Source organism: the organism of the source record quoted next, unplaced genomic scaffold, assembly GCF_019419815.1.
Source record: "Pyrus x bretschneideri cultivar Hongxiangsu unplaced genomic scaffold, Pyrus_bretschneideri_v1 Contig29, whole genome shotgun sequence".
Classification (NCBI taxonomy): Eukaryota; Viridiplantae; Streptophyta; class Magnoliopsida; order Rosales; family Rosaceae; genus Pyrus; species Pyrus x bretschneideri.
Genome location: NW_025999601.1, coordinates 2,000,772 through 2,018,111, shown reverse-complemented (window position 1 = coordinate 2,018,111; position 17,340 = coordinate 2,000,772). Strand labels below are relative to the sequence as shown.

General features: G+C 37.0%; 2 protein-coding genes across 2 annotated transcripts; one reads left to right on the top strand and one right to left on the bottom strand.

The window, feature by feature from the left end:
- Positions 1-5,764: 5,764 nt before the first annotated feature.
- Positions 5,765-7,676, top strand: LOC125479481 (CASP-like protein 5A2). Its single transcript, XM_048588826.1, has 3 exons — positions 5,765-6,111; positions 6,238-6,370; positions 7,216-7,676. The coding sequence occupies exons 1-3, from the start codon at positions 5,897-5,899 to the stop codon at positions 7,405-7,407; spliced, it is 540 nt and encodes a 179-aa protein (XP_048444783.1). The 5' UTR covers positions 5,765-5,896; the 3' UTR covers positions 7,408-7,676.
- A 1,189-nt stretch (positions 7,677-8,865) lies between these two features.
- On the bottom strand, positions 8,866-15,504 carry LOC125479480 (homeobox-leucine zipper protein REVOLUTA-like). The gene is made up of 18 exons (XM_048588825.1): positions 14,306-15,504; positions 13,814-13,973; positions 13,472-13,557; positions 13,266-13,356; positions 13,035-13,130; positions 12,802-12,915; positions 12,620-12,703; positions 12,278-12,433; positions 12,130-12,204; positions 11,684-11,790; positions 11,346-11,529; positions 10,831-11,019; positions 10,556-10,636; positions 10,310-10,444; positions 9,819-10,153; positions 9,610-9,715; positions 9,324-9,473; positions 8,866-9,238 (listed from the first exon to the last, which is right to left on the bottom strand). Exons 1-18 carry the CDS (start codon positions 14,536-14,538, stop codon positions 9,089-9,091), a joined length of 2,532 nt encoding a protein of 843 aa, XP_048444782.1. The 5' UTR covers positions 14,539-15,504; the 3' UTR covers positions 8,866-9,088.
- Between the last annotated feature and the right edge of the window lie 1,836 nt (positions 15,505-17,340).

Below are 17,340 nucleotides of genomic sequence, written 5' to 3'. Positions count from 1 at the left end.
TTGTGTAGGTATTTTCTTTATGTTGTTAGTATATATAAAGCCGACAAACTAAAATAGTGAAGGTTTCAATATACCACGAATGTCCTTCTCTAATTAGAATTTAAAATGAGTACACTCAATTAGTAAACGTACGTTAAAAATTCTAAAAAATGAAATGTCACATCCCGGATTGTCACACGCGTTAACTTAGCCCGTAGCAAAAGGCTAGTATGCATATATATACATATACATATACAGAGAGAAGGCAGAAATGAAGTTTTGAAAATATCTAAAGTGCTCCTTTTTTCACTTTTTAAAGAATACAGGTTAATTAAAAAGGAAAAAAAAATGGAAAAATTAAAATAAAACTACCTCATGTGGAGGAGTATGTATGTGAGTGTATCTGTATGTGTATGCAAAAGAGCAAATAGTAGTTTTATTTATTCTTTTAACATATAAATTTAGTTTTAAAAAAAATAATAAAATAAAATAAAATAGTAAATTGTCGCACGCGTAAGCATGTGGCAAGAAACTAGTTTGTTATGATGGTTCTTGAATTACTCTCACTTGATTGATCATTAAAAAAAAATTTAAAAAAAATGAGAATTTTGAATAAAGAAATATGATGATGGATGTGTGTGACCATTTATGTGTATAAAACATGCAATTATTATTATTTTTCTAAATTTATTATTATTGGAAAATGAGGAAGGGTTCAAAATCATTATAAGAAGACATAAATATCACCATATATTGTTCGTTTGGGATCAATGATGGTGAAGTTTGATGTTAGTGACCCCCCTAGGTTTATGTGGCTCTTCTTGTCTTACAAAAAGGCATAAATATAGCATAAAAGTACAACTACTCCACATTTCTAATATGTTTTATTTTAGGAAATTGTTATTAGTACTCTAAAAATCTCATTCTATACTCCAAAATTTCTATATTATGAAAGAAAAATACACTTGTGAAGAGTGTAAAATGAGATTTTTGGAGTGTCAACAACACTTCCCTTATTTTAATTTAAACCAATATCTACCAAAAGTATATATGCACCGTACTTTATCTCTCGTAACATCTTCTATGAGTTTAAGATTTGTATATAAATTTATTCACAAAGAGGAATATAATCGCAACCCTTTAGGTACGACATCATCTTGTGAGGCATGTGTTGACATTATGTAGTTTTTCTTCTATTGAAGTACATACAAAAATAAGAAAACATCTAAAATGAATATAATTAAAGACAAGACAATTTGTTTAGAAAACTCATATTTTGATTACTAACTAGTCAAGAAAGGGAAGAAAAAAAAAAACTAGGGAAATACCTCAAAATGGGACAATTTCTTAATTTTGAGACCAAAAAAATGACAAATCGGCCTTGCACACCATGCGCAAAACCAAAATTACTAAAATACCCACATATAAATGGGTTATTTGCTCCCATTTTCTGATTTTATCTCTCTCTACTCCCTCTCCCTCCCTCTCTCTATCTTCTCACTTTCTCCCTCACGCACTCTCTCTCTCTCCCCGTCTCACACTGTGCACACACGGTACATTGTCATCCCGACCAACACCACCCAAATCGAAGCCACCAATGATTTCATTTCGTCTTCACGAGTCTAAAACACCTAGCCTTGTCATGAATCTCATCCCCGATCATTGGGATTGAAACTCAAGCATGCCGCGAGTTTTTCAGCCATTTTCTTGCAACATGGCAAACAATTGAGGTTCGAGACCACCACTACTGGACTCGTATTGAGGGTGGAAACAAAGCCCATTCATTAAATGTTGGTGTTTTGCAGGATGAATTTTTTAGGATTTGCCCACCGTATGTACACGATATGCACATGATGTGATCACATATCTGAGCCAACCCAAAAAACCAGATGAATTAATACTTATAAGTTAAATTAGGGTTTGTGTTTCATGTTGGGGCCTATGGGTTGTGGAATAAATTTCAAGTTTTGACGTGCTACAAAACTAGGATGGAACAATTTCTGGTTCAAGTGTCTAATTGCATAAATTTGTCAAAATTTTTCCGTAATGTGCATATGATGTGCATGGCTAACTTCATAATAATATTCCAACTCCAAAAACCCATAACTCACAACTCTCTTTTCAAAATCAGAAAAATGATGTCATCACTTGCGACGTCACCACCATACACACTATATGCACACCACATGCACATCATATTTACATTACATGCACATGATATGCACAGAACTGGAGGTTAAGCAACGAGCTGTTTTCTTATTAATAAGAAACTTTAACGACAACCTATTAGTATAATTGATACAATTAAAACATAATTGTTACGTATGTAAGGTTACCGTGGCAGTTTGAAAAGTCTTGTTATGTATATCAATCCCCGCTTAATCGTGCATGTGGAAAACATGATACTCATTGTCGTTATTTCATGGACATGCATGATCCTTAAAATCCTTTAAGCTTTTTCTTAATTTTTTTTTTTTTTTTTTTTGTTGAGGCCAACTAGGTTATAGGCATACTCGCTAAATTTTTGGGGCACAACATACGTGCATCATAACTAGTGAACATCCCCGCTTCTCATATTAAGATGTAGCCATGCACACTATATGCACACCACATGCATGCACATTATAGAAAAAATTTCACAAATTTATGCTATTGGAACACTTGAACCAGAATTGTTCCATCCTAGTTTTGCAGCACGTCAAAACTTGAAATTTATTTCACTACCCATAGGCCCCAACATGAAACACAAACCCTAATTTAACTTATAAGTATTAATTCATCTGAGTTTTTGGGTTGGCTTAGAACTGTGAGCATATCATATGCATGTCGTTTACATACAATGGGCAAATTCTGAAAAGTTAATAAAAAAAACACCAACATTTAATGATTGGGCTTTGTTCCCACCCTCGATGCGAGTCCAATGGTGATGGTCTTGAGCCTCGATTGTTTGCCGTGTTGCTGGAAAATGGCCAGAAAACTCGTAGCATGCTTGAGTTTTGATCCCAATGATCGAGGATGAGATTCGCAACACGGTTAGGTGTTTTGGACTCATGAGGACGAGATGAAATTAGTGGTGGTTTCGGGATGACAGTGCACCATGTGTGCAAAGTGAGAAAGGGAGAGAGTGTGTGAGGGAGGAAGTGAGAGAAGATAGAGAGAGGGAGAGAGAGAGAGAGAGAGAGAGAGAGAGATAAGAAAATGGGAGCAAATAACCCATTTATATTTAAAGGCATTTAAGTCATTTCAGGGTGCATGAAAATCTCATTTATGTCAGATTTTTTTGCATGGCGTGTGTATATTTGAAATGTTCTATTTCTATCTCAAGATTAAGAAACTGTTCTATTTCTAGGTATTTCCTAAAAACCTATAAGAAACAAATTTTGTATCACATAGCTACAGCTCGGTTTCATAAATTTATTTTTGGATTAGTAGAATGTTAGGTCTTAAAAGTAATTTGGTTAGTGCATAATTTTGCTTGGCTTTTAGTCCTTAATAGAATCTTTAGACATAAATGTTTAGGGTATTTCACTTATACGGTATAAGTGGTGTTACCTGCAAGGATCATCACTTCATGTTGTGACAAATTTAAGTACCACTACTCACGTATTTTTATTTAGAACTAAAGCTTCGGAACAAATTTAAGCACCACTACTCACGTATTTTTATTTAGAACTAAAGCTTCGGTTAAGCCTAAGTCTAAAAGGACTAAAGCTCCAATTTTCTCGATATTTTACCTCAATGAGGATGATAAAATTTTCAAAACTTTACCGATGCACAATAATCGTGAGCCAAGTAAAAGTAACGTATGAAAGTAAATCCATGAACGATTGACCTTTGTCAATTTACCTTTAGATTATGGTTATAAACTATACTAACCACTAAATATTCCAGTGTAGTGATATTCTTTTTTACTTGTCAGCATTATGTCTTATATTTGACTACTTTGAATAGCAAGTTCAATACCAACATTATTATTGCTAGCTACTTATGGGACTTAGTTCAAATACAACCAAAATTAACATAAAATATCGTTGTAACAAAACAAAAGTCATGAACGACACCAAAAAAATGTGGTGATGGCCAGGAAAAAATGTAGGGTGGCTGGAGTGGGGTGGCATAATAGATGGGAATGGTGGGGAGGTCATACTTTGAAGGAGGGTGAAATTGGGTATTATTTTTCTTTTACCACTGTATACTTGTACGATGATGTTTGACTTAAAAAGTGACTTTACATGCTTAATGCATGACACTTTACATGACAAATTGGATGAAGTTTAATTAATTTGATGAAAAATCTCACATTGATTATTTTAATATTGTTTGGGATCTTAATCTATTGAAAAAAATAATTTCAAAGGTAAAATTAACAATGTCGAGATAGTTCATAAGGTAAAACGGCACTTTGCCATGTTTTGTTCAACATTGAGTGAGGTTGTTTGGTAGAAGAATTTTTTATTTGTGACAATCAATCTGCCACCTATCCCCATGTTAACCTCATTCATTTCATATAGTGATCAAAGATTAATGGTCACAGCCTTAAAATTTGATATTAACAAACGAGATCAAAACAACATAATAACATTCATTTAGTCTCAACTCTTATTAAATTATCACTTAGTATTACGGTCTATGGTATTCATTTTCACTTATAACTGAGATGTCTAAGGTTCGATTCTTGTTAAAAATAAATTTGAATCACATTATTACTAATCAATTCTGAGGTTAACATTTCTGCAAAAAAGGACTTCTCCCACCCTCTCCCTCCCTGCTTCGCCTTCTCTCTGTAACCCTTGCCGACGAAACCATAATTACCCTTTTCGGTACCACCCTTTCGATCATCCAACTCTTCCCTCTCCGGCATGTCTACACGCGGTCTTTGCTTTCTGTCGGTGCAACGACGTCAGCTCCTTCCCATCCATCGAACCTAAATCGAAACCAACCCCAACCGCTCCTTTCCAAAGCACCCCACTCTTCCCTCTCTCCTCCTCTCTCTAGCATCCCTACCACCTAGCCTCTGATCCAAAGCAATCGCAGCCTCTCCTTTCCAAATTAAAGTTTGGCAAAACGGGTCATTTGGCGGCATCGAAAGCAGGACCCATCGAGGCAACGGCAAAAGCCCAAACCCACAAAGCCCCACCTCTAGATGAATGGCACGACTGTAAATAAAGTAAAATCTACCCCAAAACACTTTCCATGAGTACAATTCGATTTCATCCTTTCCTTTAGACTAAAGTAATTTGACTAAAAAACCTAATATCATTGTACAAATGAATAATATTAGAGAATTTATCATATATAGCTAAAATTTAGAAAGTTTTAATGAAAAGCCTATGATACTGTTCACTTTAACGAAAAATCATATTTTTACACTAAAATAAAAATGAAAATAATTTGAAAACTTTGAGTTTTAACGATAAGTACAAAATAAAAGGTAAAATGAATAGTACCAAAATTGACTTTTTAATGTAAAAATATGATTTTTTTGTTAAAATGAAAAGTACTAAGAATTTTTCATTAAAATCTCTTAAAAATTAAAGAGTAAATATTGATTATATATAAAAAATTGCCATAATATTACGTGTCGGTCTTGCTAGGAAACTGAAAATTAAATCAACAATTAATTACCCCGAAGCCGTCCGTGTACGCGCGGTAGTGAACAGTAGGAAGGCGAGAACAAAAAAGCGGCGAACATGTCAGAATTTCATGTCATAACACAACGAAAAGTCGCTCGCAGCCTCCTCCTAACACCAGAGACAAACCCTCACTTGGTCTCCTGGTTTTCCATCATCCACACCCCCCCCCCGGCGGAACCCAGATCCCGCAACCGCCGGACTCGTTCGATTCAACTGTCAGCCCCGATCCACCATCTTTGACTGATTAACGACCATGGTTCGGACCAATTAAGACCCAGGAGGAGATGAACGTGAGCCATGGGTCGGTTCACCCAGTTGAAGATGTACCCACCACAGATGGGGCCGGCCCGAACCCGCTCCGGGTCCGAATGAAGGATCTTCCGGGCATGCCCGGCACTCCGGGTGGCCTCGTCTTGCGCCTCGCCCAGTTTTTCTTCTCCGCCGCCGCGCTCGTCGTCATGGCCACCACCTCTGACTTCCCCTCCGTCACCGCGTTTTGGTGGGTAGCCGCCACAACTGAACCCATATCTTTTTTTCAGCTTATTTTTTGTTTATTCTTTTAATTATGCTTAAATTTCAATCTGATAGGTTTTTGAGTTTGTTGTGTTTCGTGTGTGGATTTCAGCTACCTTGTTGCAGCTACTGGTTTGCAGTGCTTGTGGAGCTTGTCGTTGGGCATTGTTGACGTTTATGCCCTTCTAGTAAGGCGTTCTTTGCAGAACCATGGAGTTGTGTGCTTGTTCACCCTCGGCGATGGGGTAAGACCAATCGTAATTTCGAGTATTTCCTTTTAGGAGATTTCAGTGTTTTCAACAATTTGGAAATGTTGTTCTTGTTGCTTTTGTTTGGTTTTACTTTTTACATTCAAATTGAAGCATTTTCGAGTTTTTATCAGTCCACCATTTGTGAATTTTACTTGTAAATAGCCGAAAAAGTTATTGCCTTCTTTACCAGCTGTATAACTTTTTAATTAGTATTGGTGAATCTAATTGGTGCTGATAGTGCAAAACATAATGGATCTGATTCTTAGGCTAATTGGACTGGCTGAGAATTGATGACCATTTCTTTTGGGAATCAACGGTGGTTTTAGGAATCAACATAATTGATGACCATTTCGTGAGAACTTTGTCAAAGTAGCATGGTCCTACATTGTCTTATGGATGTTAACTTGCTATTCCTAAGTAGCTAACCAAATATAGATGATTATGTTGGAAACTTAACTAATGTGTGAATTGAAATAAGCTTATATAGTCACCGTTGAAGAATTGATGCGAGTAGAAGGCCCAACATAGTTGGTCAGTGAACTTCTATGAAAACCTCTATCAAATTCATGTCTGAATTGCTTGAAGATTTGATATAGAAAAATATCGGCTTGGTTTAATACTAAATAGTGATACCATGTATAATAAAAGTTGAAAAATCCCATGCGAGTGTACTCCCTTAACTTGCTCTCGATTTCCTTCTGTTGTTATTGTCAACATTTTCTCTTGTTTGCAACATTTTCCCTTGTTTGCTTTTGCACAGTCTCAATTTGGGCATTTACTTATTCGCTATGCTCAATTTACAGAGTCTAAATTGTCAACATTCCCATTGTTTGATGCAGGTGACCTCCACTCTTACATTTGCTGCTGCTTGTGCTTCTGCGGGCATCACAGTTCTCATTGACAATGATCTTGATGGCTGTGCCCGCAACCATTGTGCACAATTTGAAACAGCTACAGCCATGGCTTTCATATCCTGGTTCGCTGCATTACCATCTTTTCTCTTGAATTTCTGGTCACTGGCATCTCGATGAATGCATGTATAATGAAAAAACACTCGAGAAGAGAATGATGACACGAGCCATGTTTGAATGCTAGCGAAGCTTATTGTGTTTTGCATGATTTTTCTTGCCACTGCAATCTGCTTTAGAGTGAAACTTGTACTTTTGTGTGTATAGTTGCTGTGACATCAAATATTCGTGGTCGTGAATGTGGGTTGGTTAGTTATCTTGTCAACTAAACATTTACATGTAGTGTGAAGAGATGTATGTTTTCATGTTATAATAGATTCTATTCTGCCTCAGCTTTTCTTGCGCCTTTCTTTCCGTTCTTTTTTTTGCACTTAGAGTGATTTGGGAAGGAGAAAGCACTGCATTTGTCATTTTAGACATTTAATGTCAGATATGATTCTCATCCTGAGGCACCATCGCTCGTTGGTTGACTGTTTTGCGGCGTTGCCTTGATTTTTGGTTTATAAAAATTGTTATCGCACGTCTGGTCTCTAATGTAACTCTGATATTTAAGGGATGACAGTTGAATACGTTGATTTTCATTTTGACGAAGGAATTTTGACTCGAAATTACATTATTTTTCGATTTCAGTCATTGTGTGTGACCAGAATACCACTTGGTTCAAGCATAGTTCGGGTCAAATTTTTGTTACTTCATCCTAGGTTAATACTCAAATACCATTCAGCACTAGATGGTAATTGATTACTTGATTAGCCTGAGTCTTTCCGTTGAGTGTAATGTTACTTGCCTTGTCGTTCCGGTCTTCACAGCCGATTCCGCGGATCAAAGTATCGGCAGATCCCGAATTCGTGCATCAAAGAATGGGCAGGTACATGGTCGTTGATTGTACTTGCATTCCGCTCGGCAAGCACGGAAAAACTCGTACCCGCATCTACAAACACCATGCATGAAAAAATATAACACGACCACCAAGTGATCAGAATACATGAAAAAACCAACAACAATCTGAAACTCTAATGTATGGCAGGAGTGATATGCATGCACGGGGAAAGGGGGCTCAAGTACGCACCTGGACTGAGTTTTCACGTATTCCAAATCGCCCCCTCTTTCTTTCTGGCCATCGAGGAAACGAGTGGTCATATATTGTCAACTTCTCGCGAGAGACAGCGCCTTGAAGCCAATCATCCGGTGAATACCTCAACTCCGGCAGCCATTGATTTCTACCGAACGAAGAGAGGCAGAAGATACTTGGAGACTTGTTAGTTCCGAACAGCTTTGAATCTCCAATCTGCGAACACGACTCTGAACTGAAACGGATGGTCGACTCTCACACATGCTTTATTTCCAAAGATGCACCGGTTTTCTAGCAGACTCGGCGTCTCTAACAATTTGGAGCAATATTTTATCTTCAATTCGCGGAGGGATGGGAAACGAAATGGCACATTTGTCGAGTTTAAACAGTGACAAACGCAGCTCCTCAAAGCAAGGTAAATCAAATCACTCTTTCTCAAATTTGAAATCTTTCTTCAACAAACTCGTCATGTTTACTTTGATTACTTAAATGCATGTGAGCATAGCAAATTGCAACAGAGTTGCAGATTTTGGATGCTTCAAAGCAAAAATTAAATTAAATTAATTACAAAACTTCTTTTCCTTTCCCACATTTCAGCTTTTCTTTTTTTCTCAAGCTTCTTTTGCGTGTTCAAGCGGAAGAAAGTGAGAGGGATGGAATAAATTAAAACGTTCACACAAAAGACCAGTTTATGAAGCAGAAGGCAAGGCAATGGACAGAGTTCTCGTCTGCTGCAACTACTTTCCATGCAATCGCTTGCTCGTACGATACGTGGCGTCCCATCGTCGACATGCAGATGCCAGCCGGCAAGTATGCAAACCCCTGACAAGAAACAATAAAAGATGAGCTAGGCTACAACGGGAAAATATGGTGGTGGAAAGATGGATGAATCTGATGTAACACATACCTGGTTCATTAGCTTAGCAAAGTCTGCACACAACGTCTTGCGTCCGGACTCATCGAAAATCTTGTCCAATGAGATGTCCTGAAGGGCAACTAATGATGTCTCCAGCATGTCAAGTCCTGCCTGGTTTGCAAAGATGAAAACCGGCATTGACTGCAGAACGAACAATTGCACAGATTACGATCTCCACAGATTATTAAACAGAATGACATGCTCAATTTGCTATGCTACTGGGAAAAAATGATGTAAAGATTGAGCGTGTGTCCGTCATGTGATGTTGCACTTGTACCTTCAATGAACAACACAAAATGGCATCTTGGTGATGCCATAAATGTTTCAACATCGAGTCACCGCCCAAGGAATCATGTCTCAGTAATTCACCCCCAACATGATAACTGTAAGAGATAAAGAAAATGATTCAGAAATCATACAGAAATATGGTGGAATTCTTCCCACCAGATTAATCATGCATGCGGTCTAAAGCATTGAAGTGCATGCCTGTAACTCTGGCAGATCCAGTGAGCCAGTGTTTGAGCTTCAGGTGAGCCGGGAGATAGTTTTGGTCCTACGGACGGACTCAATCCAGATGGAGATATAGCCATCGCGACTCTCTGCACAGATGAAATTACGCTTCGAACATACTGCCGTGCCATGTTTGTGACATTCTCTTGCAGACTATTATCGAACGGAAACTGGAAGGCAATCGTCAATACTGATCGAGTATTGTGAAATGTAGTAAGCTCTCCAGCTGCATTACTCGTTGTTGAGCCCACTTCAAGACTGGATGTCAGATCTAATGTTCGATGTGTATTCAAAGTATCCTTTGAATCACCCTGTATTCATAATTCCATGACATTTATGTTTGGGGAGCCCAAAAACACATTAATATGAATTCCAGTACAGCCCAATGGCTACAACAATATTGATGCATAAGTCTACTTGGTTGAATTATCAGGTAAAACTGACATGAAGCACGAAAAAAACTCAACTGTTTTTGAATCCAGTGGGATAATACGGAAACCAGAGGGAAGCAATGGAGCATCATCTGGAAACATCTCATCAATTGGAGCGAAAACAAGCTCAGAGCAGGCTCCGACAGCATTCTCATCAGCTCCACTACATATCTGTCAATAAAAACAAGACATTTTTTTCGTATGATCAGTACACTAGCAGATAGTACCCCAACAGATAGTGGCAAGGGCAGCAGTAGCTGAACAAGAAGCAGGAAAAAGCACCTGCAAGAGATGAATGTCCCTTGATGCAAAAGCATCCTCTTGAGTGAGAGAATGGCCTTCAAGTCGAACAACTTCAAGCAACTGGAATCAAATTAAGAAGTTAGAAAAAAAAAAGTAAAGGGGGATGGAAAGCACTCCGTAGAATATACTTTCAATTCAACATGACAAAAAGTGGTTGCAATTATTATCCTGTTGATGTAATGTTTCACAACAGAGGTTCATGTGTTACAAAAAAAACAGTACAATGAGAATTTGAACCAATTGAAACAACATACCTCTTCTTGTTCAATTGTGTGGCCAAGTGGCATGATAATTTGTCCCCCGGTAAACCTTGTCGGCCTCATCCCAGGATAAGCATACGCACCTGCTTTCATAGATACGGCGGAGTAGGCATCAACATTGAAATCTGCCCACTCTGAACGGTGCTCCCTCAAGAAACGAACAAGAACAGCAGGGGGCACATTCTGGAGTTGAAAAAGAAACAAGCGCCAAGTTCTCATTAGCTTAATTTAGGGTTTTAGCTGGACAACGCATATAAGCACCCAAACATTCAAGATTTAACACTGATTTCCCCAAATCCAAGACGAAGCAATATTAATAGATGCAGAGGGGACAAAATCATTCTAAATACAGCCCTCCAGAGAAAAGCTAAATGCCTAATTTCAGAAACAACAAAGTGGTAAAGAAGAATCATGGACATTATACTATTTTCCCAGCACAGAAAAGGCCTGCTCAATCAGCACAGAAACTATCATTTTCAAAATTGATGGTCATCAGATTCCAGGCTTACTTGTAGTAACATGGAAGCCTTTGCACAGAGAACACCTCCAAGTAATGCAAGGGAATTGGCATGGTTCGAGGTAGAAGTTAAATTCTTAGTTGAATTGACTGCAATTATAACATCGTCAGCACCATCACAGTTGACCAATGACCATCCATCATCATTGAATCCATTGACAGCATCATTGAAGCCTCTACAAGAAGACAGATCGGTAATTAAAATTTATTTACAAATATAATAGAAAAAGATAAAGAGTGGTTATTAACACTCAAAAAGGTGACCAAGGAATTATACAAACAGATGTATCAAATGAGCAGATGACCAATAAACGAAGAGTATTACCCCACCTGATCAATCTTTGGCTAAAAGTTCGCAGAACAGCTGGCTGCCTGCCCAAACTGTATACCACTTCACCACTTGTCTCTTCAGCTATTTGTCTGATATAGCGCAACGCCTTCACAAAATAAGTTTAGTTAGTACTTCTATTCACAATATAGCTAATCAATTTTGTAGCATGGGGAGGGAAGGGGTTTATTAGTTTATATTTCCATTCTAAAGCCAACGTGCTATAAACACTGGCACACCGCAGCATTCAGAAACTTACAGGTGAGAAATTCTACTTTCCAGGGTGCCTTTGGTTCATATCAAGGGGCTTAAAACTTATTATGTCTAAAGATGTAAGGGAAGATGGGAACTTGGAAAGTGCACTTTTTATACAGAAAATCAGAATATCCAGTACATTGTTATATATATTGCACAGAGGAACGTATCAAATCAATCACAAAGTACTCACAGCAATAGTCATTCTTTGCGCTACCACTTTAGACGATTCATAAAGCGGTCTCAGCACCTCTGGCACACTCCATGCCTGGAATAAGATGAGAAACAATTGAGTTTTCCTAATTAAGAGAGTTACGATAGTAAGAATACAAAACTGATACCTCAAGATTCAGGTGGTCAACAATATGAACGATTGATCCTCCACCCTCACATGGTCGAATCAGATAACCACTAGGAAGCATCGCGCCTCTAACAAACTGTGAAGCAGAAGCAGGATTTGGGCCAGCACCAGAACCGGAAAGAGATCTTTCACACACCTTATAACATAGAAAACAAAATATTTTTACAGCACATTAGGTATCCACTTACAGGAGTACGAAAAAACAGAGACGGAAAGCCAATTTGTATTTTTCATAAACTGGTCTCCACAAAGTATGGCAACATAACATACACCAGAATGCTTACCACAAAACTGGCAACATAATATACACCAGAATGCTTACCACAAAACTGCCATTGTCTAAAGTTGTAGTGTATCTTAGGGTCCAAAAATCCCTTGCAGGAGCCAATGTAGTTGGAGCATATGTCTGAAGCAATTAAATGTCAGTTATTCCTTGGATATAAAAAAAGGTGACTGACCATCATCCAACCGCGGAAAAAAATTAAGTTTCAACAGTTCATTCACCTGTGTATATATAAGTTCTATAGTTCCTCCATTTCCAGCTGTAAACATTGTAAAAACTTCAAGGCTCCGACAGTCCCGGAACCAAGATGGACGATCTTTAAGGATCTCTGCAATCTGTTTATGAATAATTAACTTCAAATCCAAATGGTTCATGAACCTTATCACATGAAAATAAGCCGCCTACAAAAGATGTAGCAAAATTTCTACCATTATCAAATGATGTACATTCTTACCTTTGTAGGCTCTAAACTTACGAGGCCGCAGGCTCTTGCTGCTACTCCACTGCAACTTTGTGAAATGGCAAAGATCCCAACCGAATCCGGACCAGGCTGGCAAACAATTGAATAAGATAATTCAGCACGCATAAGATGTACAACAATTTATACAATTTGATTACACGATTATTTAACAAGGGAGAAGAAAAACAAACTAGTATTTCCCAAATAATAAAAACAAGAAGCAACCTTCATCCCAGGCATCTGGACCCAATCAACAGCAGTTCCTGTAGCCTTGGATAGGAACTCTGCCAATGTCTCCTCCGCTACGGATAGGAGTCTGCCAAATATAGTAAAATAAAGATTAGATTATGTAAACACAAAACAATCACCCTGCCAGTAAATATTTACGTAAGGAATTGGGAAAGGTGAAATTTCATGGTAATAAAACTTACCCTGCAGGGTTATTAGCATCTCTGAGAGAATGCTGAGGAGTTGTCACCACAGAGTCGCAGCTTGCATCAGTAGTTGCAGCTGATGCCTACAAGAAAACCACTTAGAGGTTAAGTTCTAGCAACCACTAAATTCTACGGCAATTCAGTTGGCCATAATAAAATCCATTAAATTGGAATAAAAGCAAAACTTGCAGATGCCATTAATGTGTCTGAAATCTCACAACTTGGCTAAAACATAATAAAATTTATAATAAATAACTGCAAAAGGACAAAATTGACTTCCAATCCCGGACTAAACCAAAGAAAATTATTTTCCTAAAATCTTTAGATAAATATACTTACAGTATGCAATTGTTGGCGCATATATCCATTTTCACAAACAAGCTGAGAGACCTGTTTCTGCAATCGATCATTTTCCTCCATCAGCAGTTTGTTCATTGCCGATAATTTTCTGTTAACAGTCTGCAGTCTTGAGGACTCTTTTCTCTGCTTCTCCCTACACCTGCATACCCAAAAAACAAAATCCCCTTCTTTTTATCCCAAAATGCATAATCTCAAGGCCAAATCAAACACTAAAAACCTTCACTAATTGGAAATTGAATAAAACCCAATTTTCAAATCACCCCAAATATAGAAGAGATTGAGCAAAAAAAACCCGTTTGTAAAAGATAAATTTTAACAAAAAATATATATGGCCTTGAACTTTGATCAAAACTAGGAAGTTGAGCAAAACCCGGTTTTTAAAGTACCCAAAATTTGAACTTGATGCACCCCAAAGGGCAAAAACAATGAGGAAAAAAAAACCAGTTGCCCATCGGTCCTGTTCATATGTACCTGCGGTTCTGGAACCAGACCTTGATCTGTCTGGGCTCAATGTTTGATAAAATGGGGCACTCCCGGATCAACTGTTGCCTGCGCAGAGAGCTCGGCTTCGGGCACTCGGCGTAGACTCTCTCAAGAGCTTCAACTTGCTCGGATGTGTACCGTACATATTTTCCGGCATCGAGGTGCTTGTTTATACTGCTCCCACTGCTGCTCTCTCTGTGGTGAGCCACCGCCATGGCCATTTTCCCGAACCCCAAAAACCAACAAAAGCTCAAAAGCTAATATAGACAACAAAAGGTGGGGAGAAAAGAGAAAGGAGGAAGAGAGAGAGCTCTAGAGACAACTAGTTGGTTTTGGTTTTTCTTTAGATTTCAGAAGGAGCTTAAGGATCCCTACTTTGTAAAGTCCGTCTAGAGAGAGAGAGAGAGAGAGAGAGAGAGAGAGAGAAATTAAGTGTAACCGGTTGAGCAGGACTGGATTTTTGAGCCAGAAGATTCTTGGGTTTGTGTGAACAGAAGATCAATAGCTGCTTGCTTCTTGGTGAAGACCCAAATGGAGTTTTTGGTTTATAATATCAAGTCCGGGTTTTTTTTTTGTTTTTTTTTAATTTGTTCAAAGAAATCTCTGTTATTGGTTGCTGTAACTGAAACTTTGAATACAAGACAAAATTTCAAGCTGTTTTGACCTGAAAGAAACCCACTCCTTCTCTTTCCCAAAAAAAGTCCAAAAATATGACACAAACACAGGAAGCCCACTAATTTTTTTTGAGTTTCCAAAAACCACCACCTCAATCCCTGTCTTTTTTAACACAAAGATCTTTTTTTTTTGTTTTTTCATACAACGAACAAAAGCTTGTTACACAATGCAACCTTCGGCTTGAACAGAAACACAAAGCTCAAAATCATAGTGTTAGAAGAAGGTTAATCTCCAGAAGGATCAGAGAGATGGATGAAGAGAGAGAAACCCTAATCATAATCATCCTAGAGAGAGAAGCTGGTTTTGCCACTTTCCAGAGAGAATATGTGAGAGGATGTTATGGGGTTGGCTTCATTATTTGATTATTTTATCACGGAGACACAGAGAGGAGCTAAAAATACAGTGATCGGAGCTGAGCAGAAACAGTGGAGAATAAAGGAGAGGAGAGAGAGGGAGAGCGTTTATGTGGCACACGTATCGACAAAATTCAGCAGCGGGGAAGCTCCCAAATTTTAATTTTTAAGTAGTTTAACATTGAGGATTATTTATACGATGAATGCTCTTACGCTCGGTGCCATACTCTTCTTTTTTTTTAACTCACGTCATATTATCAGCATAATTATTTTCATACAATTTTTTTACGTTCAACATAAATTTATCAATTCTCATTATTCATTTTTTTTAATTTACTCTAGTTAATGTTAAAAAATTAAAAAGTGTTCTTGAGAAGTTAAAATAAATGTGTTGATTAACGATAAAACTACTTTACTTCTATTCACCATAAAAAAGTTTAAAAATAATTATCTTCCGACCCACTTATATTTTTCAAATATCCCGATCAGTTTTAAGTTCTATATAAAATAACTATAAATAATGATCAAATCTTAGATATTTTAGAAAAACAAATCAGGGTGAGGAATGAAGGGACAGAGCGGTGCAACTTGATTCGTTTCTTATTTTAAGTTTTTAGTTTTTTCTTTTCATATTCATTTTTTTTCTTTTATTTATTTTACGTAAGATTAAATTTAGTATTAAAATTATACAATAAAAAGGGGTGGAGAAATAAAATTAAGGGAGGACAAATCACACATCAGCAGTCAAAGCACTCTATCTGATTTCGGCGCATTTACGTCGTTGTCCCTAGTGTATCTTTGAAATGAGGTCCTAGACCAAAACGCACGTATCTATAGCCTATAGGGGCTGAGTCTCTTCTGTCATATCTCATATGTCTCGGTCAAGTAAACCAAATCTTATCTTGGCAGTAAAAACAAATTTATAAACGGAATTGGATCCCCTGGGCTTGGGCTCGGATCCTTCTGACTAACACATAAGGATTGTTAGATTTTGATCGAATGGAAGATCGTTGAATTTTGATCTAATAAAAGATCCTCTATTTGTTGCTACTATATCAAAACTCAACGACTCTTGTATGTCGATCAGGAGAGGCTTGAATTCCTTTATAAACCATATCTCTTTCAATTAATAAAAATCCATATCTGTCCAAAGGGGCTTTTGTTTCAAGTTTTTCCAAATCTCAATTCAATTTCTTTTATGTACAACGATAGTTTTTACATTAAAGAGACGAAGGGCTTCCGTTCAGTTACATAATAAGTAATTTAATTTGATATCAAATTTTTCATCTACAAAATTTAAATATAAGATCTTTTACTTACAAGTGAAGATGAATACTACCAAACAGTAGTACTGAATGGCAAGTCTCAACTCAATTTTTAAAATTAAAAAACAATTTCACTCTGTTTCTGTCTAGAGATACTTCAAAAATGACTAAAAACGTTTCTAATTATATTACGATCGTTTATAGTTGTCTTTGGTAGAAAAAATTAAAATTGTCTCTGACTCATAAATACTTTCTAAAATACACTTGGGATATGTTTTTTTCGGTAAGCACTCTCCAGTGTTTTTATCTATATATCTATATATAAAGTCAGCACCGAAAATAATAAAGTTTTCAATGTATTAAGCATGTCTTCTCTATTTAGAATGTTAAAATAAAAATAATTAATTAAATATTCAGAAAAATAAAAGATTCATACTTTTTTTTTTGTCAAACGATAAATTTTAGCAACCGATAAGATTTGAACTCACGTCGTCATTCAAGAACTTAATACATTTTCACCACTGTAGTTCTTACTTAGTGGGCAGTTTTTATTGTTTATTTCTCTAATTTGTAGAATAATTATAAAATCAACATTTTAAATAAATTACAAAATAAACTGAAAAAAAAGTGGCAATCAATTGCCACATGCAAGACAAAGGCAAATGACTAGTTTTTTTTACTCATAAATGCTTTTGGATGTCCAAAAAAATTAAAGGTATTTTTTATTCAT